Source organism: Epargyreus clarus, unplaced genomic scaffold (assembly GCF_041222505.1).
Source record: "Epargyreus clarus isolate Ecla_fem2 unplaced genomic scaffold, WU_Ecla_fem_2.2 ptg000031l, whole genome shotgun sequence".
Classification (NCBI taxonomy): domain Eukaryota; kingdom Metazoa; phylum Arthropoda; class Insecta; order Lepidoptera; family Hesperiidae; genus Epargyreus; species Epargyreus clarus.
Window position 1 is genome coordinate 10,614,628 of NW_027332236.1, and position 14,823 is coordinate 10,629,450.

The 14,823-nt window shown below is 34.9% G+C and overlaps 1 protein-coding gene across 2 annotated transcripts in view; it reads right to left on the reverse strand.

Moving 5' to 3' along the window:
- Window positions 1–207: 207 nt before the first annotated feature.
- The window catches only part of LOC140754772 (uncharacterized), a 237,183-nt gene continuing 222,567 nt past the window's right edge, over window positions 208–14,823 (reverse strand). The window contains exons 2-7 of one of the 2 annotated variants that reach the window (XM_073089864.1): window positions 11,969–12,183; window positions 10,702–10,837; window positions 7,355–7,488; window positions 2,472–2,668; window positions 1,213–1,358; window positions 208–489 (exon numbers count right to left, since the gene is read on the reverse strand). In XM_073089864.1, the coding sequence (XP_072945965.1) occupies window positions 425–489; window positions 1,213–1,358; window positions 2,472–2,668; window positions 7,355–7,488; window positions 10,702–10,837; window positions 11,969–12,183 (893 nt within the window). In that variant the 3' untranslated portion in view covers window positions 208–424. Of the gene's footprint in view, window positions 496–1,212; window positions 1,359–2,471; window positions 2,669–7,354; window positions 7,489–10,701; window positions 10,838–11,968; window positions 12,184–14,823 lie in introns of both variants that reach the window. The other variant, XM_073089863.1, reaches the window with a different exon arrangement.

The following is a 14,823-nucleotide window of genomic DNA, read 5'->3' on the forward strand; positions in this document are numbered from 1 at the left end:
GCAATCATGTGAGATTTTATTTAACGATATACTTATTACAACTCTATAATCCGCGACACAGCTTCAAACGATACCATTGTCAAATTCCACAAATTACAACATGGCTTTCTAAGATCATATCCCTCCTTTGGCTATGCCGCAGTCGGGTAAGAGCGTTTGTCTATCGCCTTGTCACCGAAAATGAGATTATTTCGGGCCGAATTTAATATAACCTGACGGAAGTGCCGTGGACACGCGGCTATAGTAAATATGTGTACTGCTACTTCGGCGCCGTCATCTCTTTCTCGGTGATAGTCCGGTGAGGGCGGCGGTGGACAAACGCTCTAAAGCCTAAAACAGATAGACGCAAACACAGCTAGCCTCCCCGGCTCTTAGTCTATCACAACATTCAGTTTCCTTAAATACTGGTTATGAGGCGCGTAGATCATAACGCGTGGAGGAGGGCAGCGCTCGCGCACAGTGACGTCAGCACCGCACTGTGAGTCGAAACTGCTCCTGAGGAAAATATTGTTATCAGATTTCGTGCGGTATTTTACTGTATCAATAATGATTTTGGGGATCTTAATTTGAGAAGAGTTGGGTCGCACATTACACCACCACATTGCAGAAGATGAGACACTTCAAATGCTTTTGAAAATTCTGAAAATCTGGTAAGATTCAATTTTCACATGATTACAGATGTGCTGGTAATTGAACTTGGACCACCTGAATGGCAAATTCATACTTATAAGTTACTTTGAAAGCATTGATGGTTCCACTGATTATTTAATTATGCATAGGCGAAGATGCCCAATAGGCATCTAAAATCAACTCTAAATAGGAATTAGAGTCCAACTTGTAAACAGTAACTGCATAAATAGCTCTCACGTTACATTAAAGCATCTCGTGACTCTAAAAGAAGTTGTAAACTAGCTGATAGTTCACCTGATTGTAAGTGATCACTGCCGTTAATGGATATCTGTGACTCAATTCCATATACAACAAGACCTACTACCTGAGGCCAATTATAGATCCTTGGCCATTCCTAAGGATGATCGCCTCACGTTTAAATCAGCCGGCATTGAAACCCTTCCACCGAAACGCATAACTGCTTCACAATAAAAGTGAATGTGGAGGCGGTACCTGGTTGATCGAATAATATTGTTACTACTACCTATCTACCATATTTTAGATCAATTTTACTAATCTGAATGTTTTAAACCAAGATCCCACCTGAAGAATCCTCTCCAGTAACGGACGCGGGATGTGGAGTATCTTCCTTAATGTTGATAAGGTCGCTCTTCCTGGCATAGATATCAAAGATGGTTGCAACACATCCCAGCGTGAACTGGCCAGTGGGGGGTGGAACCATGGTGTACCTAAGCAGATTGAAAGATCAAAGTTAGATTCTAATGCTGTAGATAGTTTTAACCGCCATATATGAGAATAATACTAAATGTATTTTCTATTTGAGATTGGTTTATAACTATTTTTGGATGCTTAATCGTTAGTTGATAAAACAGTTGACTAAAGTATTTAATAAATGATTCAAATTTAAAAAAAAAATCTTATAATTTATGGCATCGCGATAATAAAATGTCCAATTTATTTATTACGTTTCCTTAATTTTGACAAAACAAGACATAAAACGCCGCTTGATTTTGGAGTGCAAAATCCAAAATTCGTTTACTTCCTGTTATAAATAATACAGAAATAGATAAAGTTAAAGAAACAGCTTAACCATATAAAAATATTTTGTAACATTTGGTAGTTCGTCGTGGATGGATAAAATGAAACAAATCGTTCGGAAGACATTATACTCTATGGGAATTACTTTGGTCAATCTTTTGTAAGAAAGGACTGGTACGTATTTATTATTACGACTTTTATAGAACAGAAGGAGAAATCAACTTAACGATGAGCTGACGTTATTATTATGTTATGAGGTTGTTATTATTATTATTATTATGAGGTTACATTAACCCGTTTTCGTTTGTTTACTTGTACTACAAATTTAAAAGAAGTATCTGCGTTAACTTTAAGAATTTAGAGACTGTTTTGATCTTAGAGAATCTAGAGACTTCTGAAATTATTCTGTTGCCTTTTGGTTAGAGTAAAGAAACAAATATTCAAAATTAAAATGAGAATTAATGTTAACCATATTTTATAAAAAAAAGTAAAACATTAACTTAATTAATTCTTTGACTCTACATACAAATATATTTCTTGATCATGGAATTTTCATTTTGTACAGGCAGACCACCAGTTACTAATTGGCAAGCATTACATATTTTACATGAGTTTTTTTTATAACTGGTTATAAATATTACAAGACTGACTTTTACAACAAAAGTCTGAACGCTTAAAACTATTTACACAAATCTAATCACGCCTCATAATATGTTAGAATACATGAATTTGGCCAGCAGAACGGGCTAGAGAATTACACACACATCGAAAAACACGAGCACAAAAACAAAAAAATATTTTACCTCACAACTTCCTTATCCTCATTCTCTTCTCTATCATAGATATAATGGTCCTGGTAAGCGCGGTTCAGGTTGGAGCTGGTGTACGTTAACCCAACTTTGTAGTGCTCCGCTTCGTGGACGGTCAGCTCCAGGCGGCTGAAGGCCTCGCGCTCCTTGAAGTCCATGTCTGAAGACCGCCAGGACACGCTTTCTGCGATCTGTTGAAGAGTCGTTTTGTTATAATAATTATTATTTATAAAGCGATTATTGTTTTACTCGTGAGTATAATGATTCATTATTAATTTATAAGGAATCCTTTTGTTAGTATATCTGTATAAATATTTAACAGCAAATTTCCCCAAACAACCGCCGTGTACTGTGTGTAATTTTAGAAAATGATAACTTATTTTAGCGGAACGTAAGTATATTTAATTTACAAGCAGTGGTTATTTTTTCTTCAATTATAATGTAAAACTCAGGTATTGTACTGAATAACTTATTAAATGCCAAGATAATGATAAACTGTGTAATTAAGAAATTGCAAGCACTGCAGCACTAAAAAGTTTTTGAATATGCGAATGGAATAAACTACTACAAGAAAACGTTGATTTGAACGTTATAAACATAATTGACGAAAAGTTCTTATTATTATACATAAATATTGATTAAAATACCATACATATAGACTCCGATAGCATCATCAACGTAAGGCTGGCTTTATGTTACATAAGGCTACATACGGATATCCCTATATTAAGCACAAAAGGGATAACCAAAAGATTTTTCATTTAATCCTTTGGCACGGAACAAATTGGGGTTCTTAATTTGCATTGGATATCTGTCGACAAATTCGCTGCTGTTCCAGTGATTGCAAACCGAAACCTCTCCATAACTGAACACAAATCCTTCGATAAAGCGAAAATGCAAATACGAGTACGTTCAAGATTAATAAAAATCTATGAATAACTCCCATTGTTCGACATGAAGAGATGGCCAATAGAAAATCGATGTCTGAAGAGGTTGCACTTGATTCGAATTGGAAATCGAGTCAAATTTTTGTTGTTTGACTTAGTTGCGGTATTCTATTAAGTATTCACTAAATCCGGGTTTATTTTAATACTACAACGAAGTCTATGTACATACAACTTAGATACGAATATCGACAACAAATTTCAAACGTTTCATGTTAGCTCGACATTTATTACCATCAACACGAAACACGAAGAAATACTAGAATTCTTTAATGGAGTTAAAATCAAAGTATATTCATTTAGTAATTAGATATTACTTACGAGTATGTCGTTAAGGTTTTTTCAAAGGGTCGAAATGTTACTGAATAAATTATTGTAAGTAAATTTTATGCGAAACATAAAAAAGCCGCACACGAATTGCGAAAACAAACAAATCTTTTGCATTCGAACTCGATTTATACGAAAGAACAACTAGCATCCCTAAATTCGAGGTCTGAATCCGACAAATGAGACGGTCTATCCGTTATGGAAATGCCTTCGTTTCGTTAAGGCTTGGATTCGTTCGAGGCACCAAGTTTTCTGATTGTTCATGAATTTTAAATACACTGTTTGTGTGATTTGTACTTGCTACGATGTTTTCACGTGCCCCAACTTTCCAAGAAACGGTAACTTAACCATCTTGTTCCCCACGGGCAGGTAGACAGTAAATACTGTTCCAAAGAAAAATATTTTGAATGTAAACATTGCAAGAATGCAAACTTCATAATGACATAAAACATTGCAAACTTCATAATGACATAAATGTCATTATGAAGTCCTACAAAAAATAGTCCACGGTTTTCTTTTACAAAAATGAAGTTGAAAACATGATTGCTATTTACAGATCATTATCAATTCATTGCTGCTTCACTGTTACTCGAAATTTCTCTGGGGTGGGGATTAATAAACTTCAAAAATCTTTGAAACTCTGTGAAAGTTTCTTCATAATATTTTTTTTATTCATTACACAAGATAAGAATTTTTAAGTTAACATTAGCCTTTTTTAGCCATATTCTAGTACTATAGAATAGAAAGATATTTTATGGGATAACTTATGAATTTTCAAATCATTTTACCACCTTCTCATTATTTGATTATCGCAAAACAAGTTGGAGGCTCTTCACAAAGTTTCAACGAAATTGAACGAACAACTATTCTAGTGACCACTGACGTCGTTCCTACGTAAAAGGATTTCAACTAGTCAGTAAAAACTCCGAGCTTCAAAATACTAAGTATCATTACATTAGCTGAATCCGTTAGTGAACTAAAAGCCGCGAACTTGTTAACGTTTGTTAAAACTAGATTTAAACTTCAAATAAAAGCCTTTGAAGTTCTAGTTTTCATAAACGTGAGCGGAACGCAAATGGCTTCGACTCGGAAAGTTCATTCCAATAAGCTGTTTAATATTTTATTTTAGGAATTTAGGGAACACTGTTACTAAATTTATACTGTTTATCCTTTATCAGTCCTATTTTTCTTTTAAAGATTTTATTCCTTATCCTCATACTTGGCTATACAAGTAAAAACATTTTTCATTTTTTTGTACCCTCTCTGTTGGACAAACGGTACTACATCAGTTGTACCTACTACGTGTATAATTATAAATTTTATAATTCATTATCTATAATTAATGTGTAATATTTACCTATAAATTTTTGAATTACTTTCACAAAATTTAAAATCGAGCTTAAAAATTAAATCAAGTTCATGTTATTTTGTATTTACAGTAAAGTTTTCATTGATACACGAAACTCTAAGTCTTATCTCTGTAACAATATCGAAAAGTGTTAACCAAAATCTAATCGTAAATCTAATCGTTGTACTGAAAAATTATATATTTTGTTGTTGAGTCAATAAATAAATTAAATAAACGTATTACTAGTTGCTAACATTTATAAGTCTTTTATCTTTCATCTAGCCAGTTAATGTTCTTTCTCCGATTAAATTTCTGCGGTTTCATCTGCAGGATTTCCCCAAGGGACGGCCTTAGCTCCGTTGTTCTTGCATTTGTACTGGTTTGCAATTTACTGTAATTCTACGACTAACTATAACGTATTGCCAACAATCTGTCTGTATTTATAGGTACGATTTAATATTTTATTTCCAAAGCTTAGGTTATTTCCAATCACACTCTCCAATTCCAATTCCAATCACATCTCTCTGGTCTGAAGCAACGCAAATCTTAGATACGAAAGGCAGTTAGTAATCAAGATCGGTGCCTGTTATATCGGTATATCTTTAACTTGATTGGGAATTTATTGATAAAAACAGAAATTAAATTTGAATATAAATATTTTCGTATTACATTTGTTCATGCTGGTTAAGCTATAATTACAAGCTTTTCTCATTACATTAATTGCAGTATGGTAACCTTCATACATTTTAAAATAAACTAGAAAATACATATTTGAGAACCTAATGGGTCAATTTTAAACATATTGGTTTTATTTCAAGAATCATAAGCCTAAGATCACATTTTCGGGCATGTGTGAAATTTATGTTATCAGTAGCTTCTAAACTTCAAACTTCCAACAACCAGGTTACAATCCAATTTCTACTTCATTAAATTCCTACAAGCTGTCCTGTCCTGAGGGATTTCCGTTGCAACCTTCTTCCTACAACTTGTCTTTGGTCGGACTTTGTCGTGATTTCCAGAAATGTATTTATCAACCTCTCCTGGGAGAGCTTGTTAGTGAATTAGTAGCTCTCTGAGTTTCATGTCGTGTAGGGTAGTGTTTATGACATATTTACTTATATTGTTCAGTTTATGCTGTGTGGTTCCGTTCCATGACGTCGCACAGTAGACAGTAGGCCGATGTAAATGCCTATAACTAAAATCTAAATTCATCATTTAGATAACAATTTTGGTTGAAGTTCAATTCTGCATTATCTGCACAGGAATTTATTAATTTGCCGGTATGATAGTCAAATACATTTGATTTAACGTAGCAATAATATGCTACTTTACTGGTTTTAATAGTATTTATTTTGATCTGGCTTCCTGGCGGTCTGGAATCGTTTGAAGTTTTTATTAATTAAAGTGTGTTAGACACTCCATTCTATTAGTTCTTAAAGATGTGTAAAAGTCTGTCTCTTCATTAGATTATGACGATGACCAAGATCTTAAGATATAATTATAATACTCAAGAAGCTTTCTTCTTGAGTATTATAATTGTGGTTACATTTATCAGACTTTCTGTACGATTTATTTAAAAGAATGAGCCCAAACCATTATGACCTAAGGTCCTAAAATAATAATGTTTTGTTTTCAACAATCACAGAACATTTGCTTTTAATTCGGTTTACGATAATGTTTCTACAATGTGATAATCTTACACAAATGTTTTTGCAAAAGGCAAACTAGGTATGATTGTTTATATAACAATACCGGGAATAGACGTTTAAGTGGGTTGTATGTTTTAATACCTTTGTCGCAAGATTTTAGAGCTTGGAGTTTTTTTTATTTTTATTTTATAATATTGAAATAGTAAACAAGTATGTAATTCATCTGGTAGTAAGTGGCGACTGTCGCTAATGGACATCTGTGATCCACCACAGATACGTTTGTCATCTAAAGTCGATCACATATGCGTTGTAGTATGTGTAAGACGCATAGTTATATACGTTAGGTTAAGCTTAGTATTAAAACAGTACTTCAGTACAAGACTTCATCAAATCAACACGTCTCTTACTAAGAACTTGCCTGCAACATCTCTACAGCATTGCTTCCCTAAGATCTAACCGAGAAATAACTGGAATCCCTCGGATAAGTTAACTCACCATAAAAACCGAACATTGCTGATAGGCGGCAAGTGGCAATTTACCATCAGGTGGACTTCAACGTCATGTTCATTTACTTCTTGTACAAATACAAAGAATAACAAACTGTCTTACCTTGTGATCATCTAATATCCAAGTGATGTTAGGTGCAGGGTAGGCTTCATCGACGGAACAATTTGCTTGGATAACATCCCCTCTAGCGTAACTCGCTCTTGACACTGAAAGACGAGGCGCTCGGAAGGGTGGATCTGTGAGACGAAAATATTTTCATGTTTAAGTACTTCAGGATTATATACTTAAAATTCTCTCTCGTTGGATATAAGTTATAACTTCGGAAGGAGTTTTGCTTTTTAAAACGAAGTCACGCACGTGGTAGATAGTTGGGTGGGTGACCGCTAGTGTTTTTATTTCACCCGCACTTCAGAGGACACTTTGTGCTATTGGTTCTGGTTGTCATCATTGGATAGAAGTTACATTGTCTATAGACAAATATCCAACACCGCAAAGGAACTCTTACATGCAAACTGAATCGGAACAGCTAAGTGAGCTTCAGATCTTTAATATTTCGCAACTGGCTGAAATACTAGAAGATATACATACATACTGACTGACTTTTTGATTTTATTGATTACATCGTAACAAAAAGGCTCAATATTGATCAGAGTGAAAGATAGATTATTTGAGGGTTTATTTATTTAGATGGTCACGGAACTGTAGAGTGAAGTGAAGATAATAGTGAACTGCGTTAAGCTGACCAATCTTCAAGTATTGTAACAACAACTTGGACGTATTTAATAAATCTCCTTTCAACGGCTCATTTACTACTTGTACATAAAATTGTTGATATTAAATTGTCCAGCAGAGGAATAATAAAAAGTCGACAGATGATCACAACAAAACAACTCCATTATTGTATACCTTTAACAACGATATTATTACATAAAACCTACTCAATCAAATATAGATTATATCCAAATTAAAGAGTAATGCAGGTTAAATGATAATAAACATGTTGATTTAAGCATACATTTAATAAAATCAGCGCTGCGGCGTAAACGAGTTAAATTATTACAACTGTGGTGGAATGGGTGCCCCTTGCGGCGCACAGTGCAATAATGATAGCGGTTGGAGAATTTATATTTGTAATTCCATTTTTGGTTTTTGAAACGGATATTTTTATATGGCTTTTAAAGTATCGGTTACAGAGAAGTTTGTGGGTAACGATACAGTTGGTAAGAAAGTAGAGTTTGGAGGAGCTGTACAAAGTTCGTGCCCCGAAGTAGAAATATGGCAAGTATTGTATCAAATACTGCCATGTAAGTTATACTTCAATAATTAATAACATCTTATTTGAACCACAATTCCCCGAAATGATAGTGCATCTGTGATCGACTTCGGGTAGAACTCCTATTCTATCTGTACGTATCAGATGTTCATAGAGAGTGGCAGTGACCATTAACCATCAAACATTTTAAACATTTTTTAAACATTTATTTATTTTACTTCATAAGGTGTGTTAGATTAGTAAATGGCTAGAGCCTCATTTTAAGCACGCAGTGCCTGTATTAGGAGCCTCCGCTCTTCTGAAACTTATGAAATGTAATACAAGGACTATTTTAAGCTAATTTATCTAATTTTAAATTAATTAATAACATAATATCAGGTGGGCTATAAACTTATTTGCTTCTCAATTTCATGAAAAAAAACTAGACCTGTCGTTTGTATGACCCTGAGCTGGGACAAATCCTCTGCCACAGTTGGGTGATGCCAGACGAAAACTTCACCATGTACACAGAACATGCTCGTAGAGGTCGTACTAAAAGTACGTAAGTTGCCAAAAAGCCTATTCCCAGCGACAATAAAAATATAACTGATATATTCTCCGAAATTGCCAAAGCAGTATTGATGGCACAATAAACTAAGTTTTGGCACATAAACTAAGTGCCGCTACGATCCGTTGAACCGTGTCCAAGTATCTCCCATTTGCGTCTAATTTCACAGCTCTGCGAAATTTACGTCTAAAAGATATTAACTGATTGTTAACTTCAAGATAAGTTGTATGTCTCCCTGTGACTCTAAAATCACTGCCATTTCGCTGATTTGCACGAGACTAAAACGTAGATTTATCAATGAAATTAAATATATTTTTCTCAAACTAAGTTTTAGAATCTTCTTTACTGCTCATCAACTTATTTTAAATTAATAATTGTCCATCTAACTTTATATATAAAAAATCAATTGCTGTTCGTTAGTCTCGCTAAAACTCACATAACCACTGGACAGACTTGACTAATTTTAGTTTAGAATAATTTGTGGAAGTCCAGAGAAGGTTTAAAAGGGAGTAAATATGAAATATATTTCATAAATAAACTCTGAGGCAGGTCAAAGTTTTCCGGGTCAGGTAGTTAATTATAAATCTCTAAAAAACTAAATCATAAGAAGTTTCTTACTATGATTCTAAATTTGTGAAAATGATTGTATCTAGCTAAGATTTGAAGACCGAATCCCAACTAAGACTTGAAGACGGAATGCCGACGACTTAGTATACTGTGACGAATTTAAATAAATCTTTACAACGGAAAAGAGCTCCAGCCTGCTGCAAGAATAACTTTAAATTAGTTTTCGGAAAAAGAAATATTTATTTAAAAGTACTCCTTTACCTGAGTTAATATCTTGAAGCATAAGAAGTTTATTTAAAGTTCGCTAAGCAGAAATCTCCTTTTCTTTTACTTGAATCTGCTGATTTCTTGGATTGAAAGAGTCGTAGTACAGAATCATTCCAAAATAGAAGAAGAAAATAAATATTATTAAAAGGTAGAAGAAAACATGCATGTGATGGACTCTCAGTTAAAAAATCTTACACTTGGTACCCACATGTTTGAATCCAAGATATGATTTATCGATAAAAGTTTCACCCATGATATCCAAGGATAACCGGGAATGCTGACCGACGAATTAAGATTTTAAAGATGGTAGAACTGTTTGTGGTTCGACTCCAAAGATAGCCCCGCTACACTCATTTTTTCCCACAATTTCTGTTGAAACACTGTTAAGTGCAACTGTGTTCTGGTTTCAAGGTGGTAAGAGAGATATATTTCAAGAGTTCCAACTTAGTTCTCAGAGGTAGCAAGGTATCTGTGACTGCCTATCTTCGGTAGGATTTTAATCTTATTTCGAGTTTATAACAGATGTCCATGTACACATGCACGCTCGTTCGCTAATTTATATTATAAAATGCCCTCCGAAGCAAAAAAACGCACATAAAGCACGAATGTTCAGGCACTAACGATTATGTATTCAACTCTCTCCTCTACTGTTTGTTTTTGACGAATTGATGGCACCTCATCCGATCCCTTGTCTTCTGATACTAACGGTGTCCCGCTGTTTTCTTCAAGTTATCGGTCCATCTAGCCGGAGAGTCTTTTCCAGAAATATAGGACAGTAAAAATGATTCTACTCACCAACAACAGTAAGTGGGGCTGTTCGAATATCAGTGTGGAAGAGAGGCGCGTCCGCTGTGACCTCGCACTGGTAATCCCCGCTTAGCCTCCGGTTCAGGTTTACGATCCGAACTTGTTGGTGATCCGACTGCGCTAACTGTCGATAGGAAAAAAACAGCTGTTAGAATTAAGGTGACTATATTCATAGGACAAATGATAGGAATAAAAGTAGTAGTAATGGAAACCTTAAAAAATAGGAAGATGGTTTAGATTTCTGTTGAATATAAATTCTGTATTCATCTATATGAATTGTTATCGCTGAGAGATTAGTCTGATTTTTTTGTATTTTAAACTATTTTTTTCTCTTGTAGAAAAAAAGTTAGTAATAGGAGGTGGAGAATAGAAATTGTTATTCATACACATTTATTTTATGCTGCCTCTTGTTCATTACTGACGGAATAAGATTTGTAGGGAAGTAAACTTTTAGCTTTTACGTGTGCAATGCGTTATAACAGATAGTAAAGTAAGCAGTGTCGGAAGGTCTAAATGTAAGTATGTTTGCAAGCCTTGACACGAAGCTTTACATTGTCTTCTGTCTTGAACTAAATACGGTTCTCTTTATTTTTAACTAACGGCCCGTGAATTTACTACTGTCGGAGCAAGAAAAATATTTATAAAACACTTCCTTCTGCTGTCGCATGATACATTTTTCTATGAATTTCAACCACGGCAACATGCGCCACTATTTTCAAAAGCGTATTTCGATTAACATTCTTATCGGTTTTAATTACTAATCGATGGTTTTATTGGTGAGGAAAAATATTTTGCGGAAACACACGTAGCTAAAACTTCCCCATTATATTTTCGAAGGAAATCCACCAACCTGAACGTCCTTTTCGTGTTCGTGTCCTATTCTCATAACAGTTATCTTTCTTGATGAAAATTAAGCAAAAATAGTATAACGTATTGTACTAATTTGAAAGTTATGATGAAGAGGAAACATTAAGACAATAAGACTTGTCATATTTGTGATTCACTTCAGGTATTGCAACTCTATTTGCAGTAATTGACTAAGAATGTCTAATCTGCCTGTCTAAAAGGGTCCTAATACATGAGCGACAGCTAACGACCGATCACGGACGCCAAAGTCAAGTGGCATTACATAATAATATGCGGTATCGTTCGATCAGTCTAAATTGTTGTACTAACCAAAGCATACATTTTTAAACAGTCAGATTTTATTTTTAATAACAATTTCTAGAATCAGATTAATTTAAACTACACTCACATCAACAGAAGTTCCTGGCAACGAAAACACCATCGTAGGCGGCATTTCCCTAGGCACGAATCTGTAGAACTCCGTCTCTGCTCTGTACCATCTGATTGAGTACAGCATGGCGCCTTCCAGGTCGTAGGAACATCGGAGCACAGCGGACTGGCCCTCGCCCGAGAGGACCGCGCGGGGAACCGAGATCGAGAGGTTCCGGAGGGACCAAACTCCACCTGAAATAGAGGAGACTAATTAAAATAAAGTTCTTAAAAAGATTTAAAAAATAAACTATTTAGTAACGTAATTTTTTTGGTTTGGTTTTTTGTTTTACATTTCATACCCTTATAATAAACTAAGTTAGAATGCTTCGGAAGAGTATACCTCCCTCAGCTCACCCTGGAAATCAGAACACAGTAGCACACAGCAGCACACAGCAGCGGTTAACAGTACCTACTGTTACTAAGCAGCACTTGGTGTGGCGTTGGTGCCGCTGGAATCAAACCACAAAGTATTCTGCTACCCTCAGTTATCAAACAACCTGTCCTAAAACATTAGGTATTCCATAACAAATATTTTTCGTCCTGTATTTCCAAGCGTATTGACCCTATCGACTAACAAAACAATGTTCCCAGATTCAAATTCGGATGAAGTAAAAAATTGTGTGATTTGATAACACCTTTTTGCTTGTCGTGTTTGTCAGCAGCTGGGAATTGATTTTGGAATTGATGTTCAATTCATATTCAAATGATTACATTTATGTACAGTGTTCAGAGATACATCACTAGAAGGTAAAGAGCTGAATTATTAAGTAGATGATCGTCGTTATTATATTACTGTCCCATTGCTGGGCTACCACAGGGGCATCCTCTCAGTGTGAGAGGGGTTTAGCCATTGTTGACCGTGATAACCGTCTTGCTTATTAGCAGACTCCACATACCTTTGAGAAAGTTAGTTTAAGAATTCTCAGGTGTAGTTTCCCGATATTTTCTTTCACCGTTAGAACAAGTCGATAATTCATTTGTAATACGCATAGAAATTTAAAATTGGAGGTTTCTAGAACTCAAACCTCAGATCGCTGAATGAGAAGCCAAGTTTCTATCCACTGCGCTATCACCAGTGTACTGTAAAAGTTATTTATCTGTATTCATTAGAACAAATTTACTTAAAAATAAGGGAGAATTGCATGCGTAATTTAATTAACTCTATTTCTCTATTTGGTAATCTACGTGTATGTATGTATTTTAACATAATAGATTTTGCCTACTTATTTTGGATTCTTTAGATTTTGGTTGCATTAGCACACTTTCTCTATGTTCTAATACGCTATGCGTTTTAATATATACCTCAAGATAGAACAAATTGAATTAGCTTATTTACATGCATATTAGCTATTAACATTATCATATTAGCATAATCTCCATTTATCGTTATATATGTATGTACATTAATTTAGGGATGGCACAAAAATATTTATTACTATTATAAGCAATTTCAATAATTTAATCCTTTTGTTAACCGTCTGTGACACTTTTTGTAAGTCTGCAACGATGACACAACACCACGTAAATACGTCTATTCCAGTACATAGTATTGTAAAGTCGTCACTTTACAATAATATGTACTGGTTTTCATGGTGTAATAACGCAAATATTATACGAGATTTTCCGAACTAAGTAAAGATGTTTTCGACACTCATAGTCTTACACTAGAATTTCCTGTGTCTTGGATGCCATGCCCACACACAAACGCGCAGCCCCGGATATCAAAATTCAACATTCAGATGTCTGTCTGGCCAGGATTTGCACCCAGAACCCTTTGCACGTTACACCGGAACGATGACTGCTCCACCGCGGGTCTTCAATTTCAACTGGCATTTCTTCTATATGGAATCGGTTACGGAAATCTATCAGCCGTACGATTTCAGTTATTTTACCACAGCTGTGCAAGTTATCCTGCTGTTATAACATCGTGCGTACTATTTTGTATTTGTTAATTTTCCTTTACCTAAATATAACTAAATAGTTTAATGTTAATTTGATCAGAGAACTGAATGCTACAATTGTTATTGACTGCAGTGTGGTAGTGTAATCAAATATTCTATGATAACAAATTATCATTGAACATGACAGTAGGGCGACTTCACAACTGATGTTTATTATTTGAACAAGAGAGTAGGGAAACGACTTAACGACTGAGTTGTCCTAACGATATGGGTTACTATACATTCTTCGAATTTCTTAATGCAAGGCGTGGTTGTGGGACAGATAAACAAAACAAATACATCCTCGGACTAGTCAAACAAACAAGATTTACCTGTCCCACCGGGACAAAACAAAACAAAGCGGTGCGCGATCCCAAAACATTTACTAAGTTATTTCTCAAAGTTCGTCCCAGGAACCGTGGCGTTTGTTCGTCCAGGGGGACTTATTTCCGGAAACAATATGTCTGTCGCGACACTGACACCTGCTCGAGACCTCGAGACCTCGGAGTTTGGCCTTTGCGACTGATCTTGTCGAAAAAAGTAATTGGCCGAGTGCGAGTCGAACTCGCACGGAGGTTTCCGTACTACCAAAATTTTCATCTTTATATATACAGGGTGAATCTCCATAAAGTGCACATATTGAAACAGGTAAAATTAAACCGCATTTTGTCGACAAAAAAAATAAAAAAAATAATAAAAAATTTTTTTTTTGGTTTTACGACCATTTGAAGTTTTTTTTTTGGAATTGTGCACCTAAAGTAAATAAATCGCTATAACTTTTGAACTAAAAGAGTTATCATGTTCAAACAAATTACAATGAATGCCAATTATAGGCCGTACTGATCCATGAAAAAAAAAGAAACAAAAAAGTTTATCTTCCCAGAAAAAAATA